The 16,783-nt window shown below is 33.8% G+C and overlaps 1 protein-coding gene across 5 annotated transcripts in view; it reads right to left on the bottom strand.

Annotated features, from left to right (window-relative positions):
* The window catches only part of LOC110102566 (SNARE-interacting protein KEULE), an 85,418-nt gene that overhangs the window by 28,957 nt on the left and 39,678 nt on the right, over positions 1-16,783 (bottom strand). For 4 of the 5 annotated variants that reach the window (XR_003701628.1, XM_028697298.1, XM_028697300.1 and 1 more), the window contains 8 exons: positions 14,375-14,425; positions 14,191-14,287; positions 14,041-14,073; positions 13,728-13,856; positions 3,006-3,200; positions 2,821-2,904; positions 2,637-2,732; positions 2,491-2,567 (listed from right to left, as the gene is read on the bottom strand). Coding sequence is in view for 4 of the 5 variants with exons in the window: in XM_028697298.1 (XP_028553131.1) it covers positions 2,491-2,567; positions 2,637-2,732; positions 2,821-2,904; positions 3,006-3,200; positions 13,728-13,856; positions 14,041-14,073; positions 14,191-14,287; positions 14,375-14,425 (762 nt within the window). In the remaining variant the exon portion in view is untranslated. The remainder of the gene's footprint in view (positions 1-2,490; positions 2,568-2,636; positions 2,733-2,820; positions 2,905-3,005; positions 3,201-13,727; positions 13,857-14,040; positions 14,074-14,190; positions 14,288-14,374; positions 14,426-16,783) is intronic. The other variant, XM_028697299.1, reaches the window with a different exon arrangement.

Here is a 16,783-nt window from a genome sequence, read left to right as displayed (position 1 = left end):
AAAAATCTTCTTGGGATCTTTAAAGAAAAAGAGAGGCCCTTTAGGTTTGGTGATTTTAGAGGAGCTTACAGGTTCACCAATGGATAAGTTTTCGAGCTGATTTTGAATGGCAGAAAGAGAAGATTCAAAAGTTTCAGAAGGTACTGATGGCTTCTGTTGTAGCTTTTGGACCTTGAAGGTCCTTCAAGATCTTTAACTCTTTCAGTTATGGTGAGAAGCAGCTGAATAACCGTATTATTTTGCTTAATCATTGCACCAAAAGCAGATGCACTGTGTTGCCTTGCTTCCGAAGGATTTACAAATCCAACAGAAGGTGGTTCAATATTATCAGTAGCCTTTAGTGCTGCTTTATATTCTCCGTTTACAGTTGATAAGCGCAAGTCGTTCATGAACAATTATAATCTTGATCTTTCAAAGTATTTGAAATAACTTGTGCTTTAGTTTTTCCTGAAAGATAACACAGATAACTTCTAATTAAGGAAAGTTCCAAGGATGCTCTTGAAAAGTTTTTTTCACATGCGGACAGCGCCTACTGTTCTCGATGATCTTTAGTCCCCCGGGCTACTAAATAACAATTCAAGTCCCAGCGTCTTAACACTTATAATCATAATTATAAAATCTATAGTATTCTCATAATGTTCATTGAAAAGTTTAGCAAAATATCTCATCCATCTTTGTTAAATATTCTCTTTTAATAAAAGTATTTTTTAATCTTTATCCTTAATGAACTTCACTTTAATTAAATCCTAAACTATCAATCCCCTTAGTCTTCTCTCCAACTTATTGAGTTTCTTGAATGCATAAAATATTTATCTTCATATGAATCATAATATCTATTGGATTCATGTAGCCGACCCCACGTAGTGGGATAAAGGCTTGATGATGTTGTTGTTGTTGTTGTATGAATCATAATATCTATTAATTCCATTAATTTGCTTGTAAAAGAACCTATATTCTAAGTTCAAATCCTAATTTTAGTATCATGGTCAAGCTTTTTTTTCCACATCCGTACATGATGTGGAATCCTTGCCTATTTAACACTACACTCGGGCGCCACTGTAATGGCCCTTCCACACTTCTAGTTGTATCCAGGTCATACAGCACGTCAATTCAAGGAAATGCCCTAGTATTAACACAATGTATTAAAAGAATCATATCATTATTATTCGATAAGTTTTATGCTAGTTGTCGACTAGCTAACACAATCTTTCACTTTTCTCATCCAGGACTTTGGACCTTGCATCGATGGTGTTAATAAACAAAAAAATGATGTGTATATACAAGACAGAAATTAGGATTAAAAAAGGGGATTGTTGCATGTATATAAAAAAAATCCAATTTATGATGAAAAGGTTATAGATCACACAAGATGAAGATACTTTAAAATATATTAATGCAAGAAAAATGGGTATAATTTAAGATAAATCAAAATATTTCTTTGATTGGAATCATGATAAGGAAATCTCTATTTATTACGGATAGATTAACTTTCATTCATGATAAGCTAAATCAGGATATATATATATATATATATATATATATCAATTTTATTGAACCGTAGGCTACCTTCATGGAGGAAACTAAGTGGTGCATTGGGATTTTAACGGATAACTGGAGTATAGATCAAATGAATACATGGTAAGGTAAAATCGAGATTTGAATCCAAAGGTATGTGCAAGTGTAAATTAAATTTTTCCCTAAATCCGGACTTCATAAAGCTAAGCTTATGCCATGGCACTAATTTTAATTTAAATTACTGATTTTGATCCTTAATTTAAATTTAAAGTTAATAATAATATATGGATGAAATTAGAATCCGCACTTTAATAGTAGCAAAAGTATAAATCTCAACAAACTAAACGGTATCATTTGGTAGAGGGTTAACATACTGGCCTAAGATTAAGCTACATTAACAGACTGGCCTAAGATTAAACTTCATTTTCTAACCCAGGTTTTAATATTCTTTTCTATGGAAAAAATGGGCTTGCGGAAGTATTTGATTAGTGTTTCATCGTGTAAGGAAAAGAAATGAAAAGCCTAGTTAATCTCCTTCACATATCATAGAGCCAAGTTCTAGCTGAAGCTTTTCACCTTAATAGGTTCGCTAGTTGGATGGAAAATCTAGTACCCACTTGATTAGAGCTTGCCGCTAAAGTGATGGTACCATAGGACTCCCATTAAAATGAAGGTTCCATGAAATAAACTTTTTCACGAAACCAAATTCTTGATGAGAATGATGCCAGCAAAAAAAGTTTATAAAAAAAACACAAAGTGCCCTCAATCTCCTAATAAAAGTCCATAATAACAAATTAATGGAAATATAAGCAATTGCAAATATGAGAAAAAAGATTTTCTTCATATCGCTAAAAGTGCCTGGTTGTTTAATTTAATGGCGTCATAACCTATTTTGTTTTATTTATAGTTTTATCATCATAAATTCGCTATAAAGATGTATGGTAAACTTTTCAAACTTATTTCTACTATAGTTACCTTGAATTGTTATGAATTTGCGCAGCTTTATTTCTTGATATGAAGTTGGTCATCCTTGAATGTAACCTTTCACTAGCCTGGCATATAGTCAATTATCAGTTCAGATATCACCATAGCAAGAACATCCCTTAAAATTATCATCTTACATCTGCTATATGTAAATGCCGAAGCTCAAGCCAAATGGGATCATGATCCTCCAAAAGGACCTCCTTTTCAGAGGTTGAACCTGTTTTACTTGGCACCTACATGCTAATCTTCAATAAGAACCTCACTCATAAACAGAAGAAAAAGGTGAAAGAAAAGCACAAAAAATAGCAATGAATAAAATACCTTCTGAACATATTTATTTCCCTCCATATTTAATAAATCATGGCACATGGCATCATATGTCCATTCATGAATAACCGGTGCAATCTACAAATTATATGTGAAATATTAATTAATTTGGGTAAAGGAAAAAAAAAACCAATCATAAACAAATGGGGAGAGTTAAAAAGAGCACGTTTCCAACATACCTGATCAATTGAACGGTCTATGATTAGAAACTCACACGTCTCTGTTTGTGGAAAGTCAGGAATAATAGCCTTATACCTGGCAAGACAGTGCCAGACAGCAGCAGCAAGTTTTGTTGGGATTAAATCACGAAAGGTTGTCAAAGTAGAAGCATCTAAAGATGACTTGGCAGCACGGTAGCGTATATAGGGAAATTCCTACAAAAGATTTACAGATTAATGACAAAATAGAGAATTTAAAAAATTCTCAAATTCCTACAAACTTTAGTCAAGTGCATGATGGGGGCAACTAAGCTGAATAAAAAAATAAACCAACTACAACTGCTTGACAAAAAAATAAAGATGCTACTAAAAATTACCTCTAGTTGGACTTAACTGAGCATAAAAGATCCTAAATTATTTGAAAAAAAAAAAAAAAAAGATAACAAGATGAATTAAGCAATTAAGGCAAATGCTTGATTATTTGAGTTGAGGCATTACTAAATCAGCTATTGTTTAAATCATTTGCAATTTTTTACATTTTTTTATGGATTACGATTTTAAATCGTTTAAAAAATAAGAAAAATAGAATTGGCCTTCGAATTAGGCCTATGTAAATTAATTAGCTCAAAAAAAAAAAAGATAACAAGATGAATTAAGCAATTAAGGCAAATGCTTGATTATTTGAGTTGAGGCATTACTAAATCAGCTATTGTTTAAATCATTTGCAATTTTTTACATTTTTTTATGGATTACGATTTTAAATCGTTTAAAAAATAAGAAAAATAGAATTGGCCTTCGAATTAGGCCTATGTAAATTAATTAGCTCATTTTTATAATTAATTTGTGACATTTAATCAATTTATGATTTATTATTTTTTTAAATAATTTAAAAAAGTTTAAAAACAAATACAATGCAAGTCACGACCCTAAGCTTAGTTTGTATAGTGAGCCTCAAAGGTCAAGATCAACCACATTGACCAACACTTAGGCATGTACAAACACACACCGATCTATGTAGCACCTATAAGGGAATATTCATAGGTCTAGCCCGAACCCATGTGAGAATTCAAACATCTGCATAAACTGTGCAAATTTCCATCCATTTTTGTACTTCCATTAAAGATGTAACTTTTGCTGCTTGCGCATGCCCACATCCCTTCCACAATTCCACCAGACATTAACTAGGCGTACAAGAGAAGAAAGTTGTTGTAATATCCAAAATCTAGGTAAATAAATATAAATTTTTATTAAGAAATTTTAAGTTGTTATTAACAGTTAGTTATTGATTAATAACATATTAAATTAACTTTATGTATAATATTTGCTCTGAATTGTTGCTTGCACCGTATGGGAACGTTAGAATGAAATCAGTTAGGGGAATGTGTGGGCCCTCTTTCACATATTTCCTCTGTTTAGAATTTTGCAAATAATAACTGGATATAAGAGAAGATATACAGAAAATAAAAATAAAAAATTCTGAATAGTTGCATTCAATGGCTGCATAGGGTGGCAGTTATAGCGTGTGGGCCTCTATTCCTATCATTTCTTATTTCACGTAAAAGAGAATTCCACTCAGGATAGTTCGGCTTATGCACGAGGAATTCAGTTGCTGTAGAGGGCGGCACAGTTCTGGGAAGGAAATCCTGAGAAAGCTATAACAAGATAGAAGAAATCAGAACAAAATTTTCTATGAGAATTGTGCTATGTGAGGGAATTTATTTTCTTTATTTGGTTTGATTTCACGCAAGCTATCAGAAGAAAGTAGCGGCACAGTGGATGGCTGTGTGATTCGGCATAGTGCTGTAGATGAAGATTTCGGCACTGTTGGCTGGAGGAGAATTCAGTGAAGGCAATTGCAATTCAAGCTACTATGCAGTGAAGGGTGTGTAAAGAAAATTCTTCGAAATACACATGTACTTTGATGAAAGTGTACAAATTAAAAGAAGAATCAGTGAAGAAAGATTTAAAGAGGAAATTTAAAAGATTGGAAGAAAGTCTGATCTTATGCAAAGAGAAAGCTTCAAGTGACTTACAATCGTAGAAGACTTCGAAGTAGAGAACTGGAGACACCTCGGCAAGAAGGTAAGTAATGCAATTATATTCAAATATAAGAACTTTCATTTATAGGCATGAAGGTTGATTTTGAATGCATTTAAAGAAAAAAAAGGTTATTATATTTGTTTAATGTATAGAAAGAATTTTTAATTCAAGTTTTCAGGTATGAACAACCAGATACATAATGACATCAGGTAAGGGTAAAACAATGTTTAGTATGTTAATTTAAATATTTTCCTATTTGATACTATTTTGAAAAGATGTCAATTTACTTGCATATGGTGTGCATTTTAATTGTATACCGGTGATTACAGCAATGATTATGAAAGAATGCAACAACTTAAGTATAACTTATGAACACTGAAAGCTTTGTGAATATCAATTGAAAAGTAAAGTTTGGCTACAAATGATGTATAACTGTAATCACAGGTGGGGCAAAAGGGACCCCAAAGGCAAAAGGGACCCCATATAATATACTTGTATTACAGGAGGGGCAAAAGGGACCCCAAAGAATATGATACCTGCATAGCAGGTGGGGCAAAAGGGACCCCTAAAGAGGCAAAAGGGACCTCTATGTAATTCAATGCGATAATGCCAGGTTTACCTGGGCTCCATTGAATAAAGTTATGAAATGTAGCCAAATCTTTTATAGATAAAATTGATATTCATTGTAGAATTCAGAAGAAGTAAAGATTAAAATTAATTATGAATTTATAATGATTTTAATTCCTGATTATTTCCAATGATTATATTTTAAATATTAATTAATTTGCAAAGCTTACTGAGTCTCATAACTCACCAGTGTTTTCTTACTGGCTGTTGTTACAAGAAAGAACAAGGAGAAGATCATAGCAGATTAAATTGTCAAGTATTCCACATGTTATATTATATTAGTATTTATCTATGTTTGAGAAGTCTAAACTTGAGGTATGTAACTAGTGATATATTACTTTAGATTTTCTTTAGTAGTGACTTTATAAGTATCTCATGTTAAAATTAAAGTTATTAGTTACTTCTGTTTGAAGGGATGAATGAGGACTATTGAATGTTTTATAAAGATTTTTTAAATGTTCAAAAGTATTATTTGATCAAACGATGAGATGTTTATGTTGGTAATACTCCATGTACTATTAATGGGGTATTTTTGGGTGTTACAGTTGTGCTATGAGAATGAAAGAAAATATAAAGAGCCCAAAGAAAAACATAATAAATCAAAAGAGAAGAGAAGAAAAATGTGAGCCAGATTTCTTTCAAAGGGATCCCTCCCTCTTCTCATTTAACTCTTTGCACTCTCTCTATCCCGGAGACTCAACATCTTTCAAGGCACACTACCTTCGAGCACATCTTTCAAAAGGGTCTTTCTTTGGCCTGGCCTCCACCTATTGAAGTATCAATCCATATCTCCCTCACCAAAGGAGAAAAAACATATATTTCAATAAGAACATAAGCCATAGATTGTCAAAAGAGTTTGACGGAGCAGCATGTACTAGTATTGGTTTTTTCAAGAATTGATGATCCAAGTGACAAAAGTGTAAATAGATTGATGAAGTGAACATGAAAATGGGAGGAACAACCAAAGTTGGGGATTAGGAGGCTCCTTTAAGGTATCAAAGTGTGGGCTCCGAAAATTTGCACCCCGGCCTCTCCACGATCCTTTCTTTTTTGTGTTGGCGATGAGAGTTTTAACGAGTTTAGGTTCCAAGGTAAATTTTCAGAATGCATATTGGGTTTTAGATATGTCACTACCCAGAGATTTAGCCCTCATTTTACGAGGATTTTATGATCTAACTTCTAATTTCCTATAAGCGCAAGCTCCCACGGTTAATTACCCTTCTCAATAACGAGAAAACATTTAACTAAGACTAGACTTTGAATAGATACGTAGTATCTAGCATATATTAGCATCAAAATTAGATATTAAAAATTGAAAATTTATTATTGCACACTTAAAGCGGATGATGAGGGGAATAATGATAAACCGATCAAGATCTCATGGTTTCTTCATCCCAAGTCATCATGGTCCTAATCTATTAGTCAGAGGAGATAGTCGACCCAACCTAACTGAAGAATTCTTGTCAGCAGTCATGGCTTGCATTGTCCAAGGATACCTTGTAAACTTGGGGGATGAATGTTTACCTTAGGGGACAAATTTGAGCCCACCTTAACTAACAAAGGTTTTTGTGCCCTATCAATTATATTTTATCGATTCATTGCTTCAAAATTTAGAATCATTGAGAACATACGGGCTTTGTCCATGATCGTAATTTAGTTGTACTATTTGGTAGTAAAACCACCTGGTCATAGGGCCCATGTCATAACCGTTTATCTATGTTCTCATTTGGCGGCGAAATCACCGATTAAAGGAGACTTATCATGTCCTTACTAGCAAGTGATTATTTGAGAATGAATATTAGTGATATTCTGGACTAAATATTCACTTTTTGTGAGCTGAAATGATTTTCAAATTTATACACTCCGACAAACTATTGCGAATGACTGATGGATTTTTGCCTTAATTGTTTGGGTGATTTATTTCATCTTAAATATCTAAATTTTTGTGATTTTGAGTTTTGAACTTTCATTGAAATTGAAGCCCATTAATGATTGAGTTTTGTAATCAGATAATCTCTTCGGTCATTTGTATCGCGCTTTGATGGACTTGTTAAAGAAGAATTCCTTTGATCCTTGTTTTATGCTCCATGGATTTGTAGGTTTTGGTTTAGCTGGTAATATCAAATGTAGATAAAACTCTGACCCTTAACTAATAAAGAAGACCCAAATCTGGGTTACTTGAACTTATCAGATTGGGTAAGCTAGGATTTGATAGCTCCTGTCATCCGACTGCTGAAAAAGGGTTCTCGTATTATGGTCTTTCTTATAGCTTCTTGAGTAAGCGGAACTACCAACGACAAAGCCATATCTAGGCTTGTTTAGCCCAATATTATATGCACATTCAAACTTCAGACTTGAGCTATGGTGAGCGTGCTTCTCAAGCTAATTTTTTTGAAGTTTGCATATTTGAAGCCTTACTTTATAGTTTAAGATCTCAGAATTTGCATACATTTAGTAACTATTTTGATTGAGATTTGTCATTTTCATTGTAACCTCAACCCTTTGGTCGGTTAGGAGAATTTCTTGGACCACGACCACTTAAACCTGTCGAGTCAAGTAAACCTTCATAATCTACTAGTCCATGCTCTTAGGTTTACAGAATAGGGGTTCCATTACTACAGCCTTTATTATGACTTGTTAAGTAAGTGAAACTTCCAAAGACTCGGCCACATCTGACTGGGCTTATTGAATATGACCTCATACTCCCATTAAAATCTTAACTTTATACTATAGGAGAACTTGTGCTACTTTAACTTGACTTGTTGGAGTGTGTAGCCACGAAAAGTATATTGGAAAAGGGATGTCTCGAGCTTTGGAGAATCACCTACGTATACATGTCAAAAGGAGAAATCGCAACATCCCATCAATTGAAAAAGAGATTTATGCCTTATAATTTTAAATATTTATTTGGGAATCTCGATGCGTAGCATGACGTTGACCAAAATAAATATTTAAAATGTCATCTATCTTGCATGGGAGGATTATACAAGTTTCTAGTTTTTGTTTCATGATTTTAAATATTTATTTGGGAATCTCGATGTATAACATAATATCGACTCAAATAAATATTTAAAAAGTCCCTTATTTTGTAGGAGAATTTAAACAAGTTTTAATTATAAAACTAAAAAAATACTCCTTGCAAGGTGATTTTCATGAAATGCCTGAAATGCTTTTTTGTACTACAAAATAATTACAATAATATAAAGTATATAGGTTGATAAACATGTATATAGTAATTTAATTATTGCATAGCACATTTGAGTACAAATTTTTCTCGGACAATTTTATGCATGATACTTCTTTAAGTATTGACCGTTAATTGGTGGCATAAGTCTCTGAACGTTCATATCGACAGGTTGGTAAGCTCCTCCCTGGTCACCTCGATGATAAAAAGACCTTCCCAATTAAGTTTGATTTTACCACCTATTCTTCGGTGTGGAATAATTGGTCTTCTTAGCACCAGGATCAATTCACCATCTTGAAATTCTCGGTGGCACATCATCCGATCAAATGAGCTTTCCATCCTTGCTTGATAAATCTCTAAATTCTGCTGCGCTTGCAGTCTGATTTCATCTAGCGCGTCGAGCTCCTCCAATCTCAGGCGAGCAGTTTGCTCCTTAGTGAGATCATGATGGATGACTACCTAAAGTGTTGTTAATTCGATCTCCAGTGGCAACACTGCTTCAACCCTGAACACAAATGTATAATGAATGGCTTTACATGGCGTCTTGTAAATAGTACCGTATACCCACAACACTTTAATCATCTTGGTATGTCACTCTCTTTTATTCCTTGTAAGGATCTTCTTGAGTAATTTTATTAATATTTTGTTGAAGACCTCTGCCAGACCATTCACCCTTGCGTTATATATGGATGAGTAGTACCAATCAATTTTATGTCGATCAATGAATTTGTAAATTTTGATATTTTTGAATGTTGTACCATTGTCTGAGATTATGCGGTGCGACACACCAAATCTATAAACAACATTATGGGTCAAAAAGTTGATCACGAGTTCATACGTGACTTCTTTAAATAAAGTCTCGTTGTCATTTGCTGTCAATATAAGTTGATGTCCAGCTGAAGAGGGTGGATCGATTGGGTCAATTATATCAATACCCCAGCATTCGAATGGTCATAATGCCACTGTAGAGTGCAACCAATTTGGTGGTTGATGTATAACATCACCGTGGATTTAACACTCATGTCACCTCTTAGAATGATCAATACAATATTTCATCAATGTTGGCCGATAACAATCCATTCTCTTGATTTTAATAGGCATCTTAGGACCTAATTGATGGGCATCACAAAATCCTTTGTGAACTTCTGCTACCACCTTATCGGCTTTTTTGATCTCTGAACACCTTAGCCACATCTAGTTAAAAGCTCTTCGATATAACGTATTTTTTACAAGTATCACAATTGAAAGCATAGGCAGCTAAGGTAACCCTTCTATCTTGAGGGCATGACATTCCTTCTAAGATATTCTCTATCCTCATTAACTAGTCTTCCGCCTCTGTGGGTCCACCACCTAAGAACGATGGAGGCTTCATGTCTAGGAATAACTTCAAGTATTTGTCCATTGGAGTGCTTCCACTACCTCCAGCCTGGGTCTGAGTATTTTTAATCATTTGGGTCATAGCTGCCACCATCCGATCAAAGGCTTGTTGTCGTTGTTGTAAGATCAGATTTGCAATTAGAACTTGAAATCAACTTTAGATTCTTCTTTGGAATTAGGGGCTCCCTTATACCTGTACTTCATAACCCTACTATGGAGGTCACAACAACACCTACAATCATCAATATTAATTATGTTCCACTTATAACTAAAGACCTCACATTCTTCTAATATGTAAGCATAATGATGGTCAGGATGTTCAACAACTTTATGACTCAGATGCGAGCACCAAAAATGTTGACCTCTGGTGAATAGGAGGTTTCAAATCCTATTATAGAGGTAGGAATTAAAAAGCCTATCAACATTCACCTATTTTCACCATGCTTAAGGTAAGACAATCATAATGAGTTTTTTACATTGTCATCTTCTTGTTACTAAGGGATTCATATTCTAGGATATCAAGTTGTCTCTATCTAATATTTTCTATTTTTATTTTTCTCTAGCAATTCTTGGCAATTGTTTTTAAAGTGCTCTTATCATTTTCTAGTAATTTAAAAAAGCTTACCTATCACAAGTATATCAATGTAACTCATGAAAGAATGTCCCAAGTTATTCATAGGGATGCATAGGCTTTTTCTATAGCTCATAACTAAAAAAACAACTAGCTTTCTATATTTATTTACGCCTTTTGGTCCAATAAAACATTTATCCCTGAGGAGAGTTATAAGATTTAAATGTTTTATACCATTGAATATATAAAAAACAAAAAAATCCTTAACAATAATCACTAAAAGTAACCATGTACCAGCTCCCAAATATTTGGGCAAGAATCATTCATCATGCATTTCAAGCTAATTTAACTAATTAATATGCCAAAAAACGAAGAGAAAAATACTAAATTTTCTTCATATTTCGTAAGCATAAGGATTGTTCAGAGTGATAGACCTAGTGAGGGGATTGTGACTTTGGGCGATCAAGTCATTAATAAGAGTACACGTTTTAGATATCTTGGATCTATTGTTCAGAGTGATTGTGAATAGATGGGGATATTATCAGTAGAATTCAAGTTGGATGGTTCAAGTGGAGGAATGCATCGGGCATGTTATGTGATAGAAATGTACCTCTCAAACTTAAGGGAAAATTCTATAAGATGGTAGTGAGGCCTGCAATGCTTTATGGTGCCGAATGTTGGCCATTAAAAGAGAAGCATAATACTAAGTTAAGTGTGGCAGATATGAGGATGCTCAGGTGGATGAGTGACTTTACCCTTAGAGATAGGATACGAAATGAGCATATACGTGAAAAGGTTGGAGTAGCTCCAGTAGAAGATAAGATTAGAGAGAGTCGCCTTAGATGGTTTGGTCACATAAAAAGGCGGCCTTCCGATGACCCAGTTAGTAGAGTAGAGGTATTAGATTTGACTTATGTTAAGTAAGGTAGGGGTAGACCTAAAAAGACTTGGTTATAAAATATTAGGAATGACCTTTCTTTATTAGATTTAAACGAGAATTTGACTTTTAATAGGACACAATGGAGAAAAAGGATTCATGAAGCCGACCCCACGTAGTGGGATAAAGGCTTGATGTTGTTGTTGTTGTTGTTCATAAGTATAAGGATACATGTTTTATAGGAGATATAATGCCAAGTAGTTGGCCTAGAATAGAGAGTAAAAAAGGACATAGAAGCAAGTATTATCAATCCTATTAGGATGGAAAAAAGGAAGGAAATTAGCATGATTAAATTAAAAATATATATGGAATGACTAAAAAAAATCTCTTTTCAAAATTATGATTGCATCTAACGACCACAGCAAGAAAGGGCTGATAGCATGGCAAAAAAGAAAGGAACAGTTGACAGTCTGCAATAGAAAGAGGAGCACCTGGCGAACTACAAGTCGATGGAGTACAAGTTAGCGAACCACAGCAATTGGCAACGAGTAGTAAGTGCCATGAAGCTACTGACGGGTGAGTAACGGGTAAGAACCTACCCTTGGGAGGAGAACAATAATGAAAAACTATTGCTAGTACCCCGTAGACTGAGGAGCAAAAGGAGGAATCTGTCCGAGGGGCTCGTGTCTGAGTATCTAGTTGTTATTTGAGATAGTGACCCGTCAAATATTTTGACTGTATATTCCTTATTAACACTGAAGCAAGGTGTGAAATAAAAAATCATTTACCATTATATAATCAGAGATTCCATAGTTCAAAATCCAAGACTATGAATTCTCATTTTGGACACTTAGGCGTTTAAAAAGATAGCTTTTTGGGAAATTGCATTGATGCCAATTTCAAGTGATGAAGGATTTGATTTGAGCTGATGAATTAAAGAAGATTTATTACATACCATTGTTTCCATAAGATTTTGATTTTTTGCAAGAGATGGCACGAAAAGAGTAGCTTCTTTCTAAGGTCATTCCATGTTTAATCATCATCATAGTTTAAATTAGGTGGAAAAATAAGTAATTAAGATAAATAGAAATTTATGAAGAATTAGGTATCTGAGAGAAATCGAATGGTTTTGATACCATGTTGAAAAACATAGGAGTACAATACAACATTTTTCTCATGTTTCATTTGGTAGATGGGGTGCAAAATTTATATAGATAAAGGCCAAAATAGTGGGCCCAAAATTGAAAGTAAACTTGGAGAAAAATACAAGCATAATTAATCTTATGAAAGAGAAAAAACATGAGGAAACTTAATACAAATGAATACAAGATCTAATTCCTTTTCAAATCAGGAAGGTAGGGGATTGTGGTGATGGACTAATCACATTCCTAAATTGGTTGGATAGCTGGAACTGTGCAAAGCAGTAGGTGAAGGGATTTCTAGAACTAATAGTGTGTTGGTTGTAGTTTTCAGAAGTATTCTTGATTTTATGGGTTGTTAGTTTTTGAGGATCCAAACTCTGATTTTAGGATTACAATATGAAGTTGAAAAACCAAAATGAAAACTGCAACTAAAACTCAGTTCAGATTGAGATATGTTCAGTATGGCTTAAAACGACCATTTAGCCTTAATTTCACCAAAAGAAGCACCATACATCAGAAATTGATCAATCATGTTCCACCATATAAAGCTTGTACGTAGTGTTAACCAATAAAGTTTTACCAGCACAATTTCCCCTATTAAGAATAATCATATAAAACTATTTAAGTTCATAAAATAAAGGACAAATCTTGGGATGAAAAAAGCAACTACTTCTTTAACATGAGTTAGTACATATTAAAATAGCCCAACCATCTACAAGTCTATTGAGGAAAATTAGTAAGTATCACCACCAGCATGACCATCATCATTGTCATCATGAGTGATATTGACTCGACTTAGAAGATTTGAACATAGGAGCATATCCTATCAATTCACCGTACAATCTACAATTTAATTGTTCACATTATAATAAAAACATGATAAGTTCCTTAAACATGTAAAATCTATGTAATGCTACTTTTGTACCCTCAATGAAGCAAAGACTGTTGCAATACGTGCAGCCATGGTATGTATAAAAGCATTGTGCGTCTGTAAAATTTCTGCATTATCACCAAACACATCCTCTAAAGCCCTCTCATGGTCAGTAATGAAGCCCTGCATGACAATAGTCAAGATACAAGATGACTAGACCCTACATTAGGGATTCTAAATAATAAAGTAATGAGATTTATCCATCTAAACCTACTACTCCCATGTCAAATGCAAAAATAACCGCAGAAAAGAGAATAAGAGCAAGAAAAAATTTTAAAAATAAATAATAAATAAACTATGTCAATACCTGACTATCAATAGCAAAGTATTCCAAGTTCATCTGCAAGAGTTCATTGAATTAATAATGAATAAAAAACCTCCAATAAGCTAAAAAATGCCAAAATATAATCCGTGAAACTACTTCCAAATTTTATTATAATATACATAAAATTTTGACCTCACTCAATGCACCCATGCGCGGCAATACACTTCCATCATTCTTTATGAGATGGATCAATTCTCTAGATGCCGGGGAACTAAAGAAAACAAATACTCTGAAACAGAAAATATCAAATTTCAATTGTTTTTTCAGGAACAAAGTTTGATTTCAGTATACAATCTACATTGCTTTTCACGTTTACCTTTTATACAAAGGTGATCTCCCTGACATATCAGACAGGATTATTGCTACACTGCATGAGAAATTTTCTATAAAGCCAGAAGTCCAGTACAAAAAACAATAGAACTCAACAACTGCAATGAATTCTGAAGGCTACATCTAGCCATATGCCACAAACTCTGAATGTAGAGTATTAAACCATGACTTGAAACAAGCACCAGAAAAATTAGTGGAAAAATAAAAATATTTTTCATATAGTTTCAAAGCCCACCAACATTCATCAATTAGTTTGACACTTCTAGCACTGTGTGAGGAACCATACAAAACTTCCATAATGACTGATCATATATCAAAGCATGTTGTTTTCTTTCTCCAATTCCTACTGTCTACCTCTTATTAGCTAATTTTGGAGGTTAACAAGCTCGAAAGATTGACTCAGGCGAGCTCGTGGCAGCTGAGACGACATCCAGAACAGCTTGGATAGCAAAACCATTCCTCCATCCCTCATCTATCTCGCCTTCCAAGGCAAGAGCATATCGGCCGGCACCGTGACTTGATCTGGTAAGACAAAATCTCAAGAACTTAGGAAATCCCCAAGGTCTTTAGCCATGTAAAGTGGTTGACGCTCCCGAGCCCCCTAGGATCCTAGAAATCCCATGTATTTTTCCTCAAACCCAATATATCCACTGACCACTCTGCAAAACAATGAAAATCCGATGATTTCCACTCATTTTCTCTCATGTGAGAGCCCGAGAAGGATGCCAACACGTATGTTTGTTGGATTGGTATTCATCAACTTCCAAATGTATGTTTGTACATCATATTCAGCCCATCATCTGATGTAGGCAAGGGGGGGTCAAATCAAATCCTAATATTTGATTTTTGACTCCTCTAGCACATTAATGTCTAGTAAAAAATTAGCTCATTATGAGCTGTTCTTTGGCGATAAAATTTGGGTCCCTCCCCAAATTTTTGATTGCATCATCATCGCCCATAATCAAACCATAGGTTAGATGTTATTCAATTTCAAATCAAATGGTAATTTGTATGTTTTCCAAATATTACAAATTACAACTATTCCTACCCAATTCTTGTGTTGTGCCAAAAATGACATAGGCTGTAGGAGTTTGCATTTAATAGAGCTTGTGGATATTTCTAGATCTTTGTTGGATGCTCAAAGTTATATTTGATTGATTTCAATATACTATTAAATTATTGTTGGGTTTCTCGTATACTTCGAAGGCTTAAGTTGCAAAACCTACAATAAGTATGATTAATCAAATGCAAAATTGATATTTTACACAATTTGTAATAATCATACTATGGTGATCCTTCATTCTACAATCACTAGAATTTTCAAATTTGATAAATCACTCAATACATTCTTAGGATTGTTAGATCATGCCAAAATTGATCTCAAAAGCTTGTTTAAAGACATCCAAGTGATTACTCCTATTAAAAATGAATTCAAAACATTCAAATCAAAATAGGAAGCTCTCTTTCATTTCATGTCTCACATTTAGAGCCTACATAAGTAAAGTTTGTAGCCCTTGGTGAGTTTTAGAAAGTGCACATAGGTGAATTTAATTGGTATAGAGAAAAATTCTAAATCATTTTGAAACTTCTCATATCCCCATAACCCAAAAGGTTATGTTGAAGGTTTCAAAATGCAGTGAACCAATCAAACTCGGATAAAACACTTACAAAATTTGGAGCTTTAAGGCAATGAATATTTGACTTTAACATTTTAAACTCCTAAGCTGTAAATTATCCATACACCTTTGAAGCTCTTAGATTATGCCAAAATTAATCCTAAAGCTTTCCTAGGTTTTACAATATGATCATCCCATATTAAATGAGTCCAAAACGCTTAAATAAATAAATAGGGATCTCTCTTTCATATATCTTTTGTCCTCATCTGTGACATTTTGGAACCTCCCCAAGGCTCCAAATGTCCCATTACATGAATTATTAGATCTTAGAACCAAATTCTAAATCATCCATCTCATTTGTTGGAACACATAACCAATAAATAATCTCCTAGACATAGGACCAAATCCTAGCCTTCTTCACCTACTTAGCTCAAATAAAGCAAATGATCATCCTTCTTTGAACACCAAAAGTTCAAAGAAACCTTTCCAAATTTGCAGCCACTAAGTTGTATTTTTTCCTCCTTTTATACAAAGCCAAAAATTGTAAAAAAATTTCTCATTTTTCATAGCCTAACAGCTATAGGAAACTCTTCAACCTCCTTGCTTGATGTCATTCCTTAACTTATATAAAAGTTCTCAAATGACTTCTAGATAGTTTAGGACAAAATTAGCAAATTATAGGAATCAAAATCTTATCTCCATTTCATTGCCGAACCTAAGTTGGATGAATGGACACCTCTCTTGAACACCTAAAAGTTCTAAGAAACTCATTATGACCT

This window comes from Dendrobium catenatum, unplaced genomic scaffold, assembly GCF_001605985.2.
Source record: "Dendrobium catenatum unplaced genomic scaffold, ASM160598v2 fragScaff_scaffold_911, whole genome shotgun sequence".
Classification (NCBI taxonomy): Eukaryota; Viridiplantae; Streptophyta; class Magnoliopsida; order Asparagales; family Orchidaceae; genus Dendrobium; species Dendrobium catenatum.
Note: the sequence above shows the minus strand (reverse complement) of the source record. Positions and strands in the feature narration are given on the sequence as shown.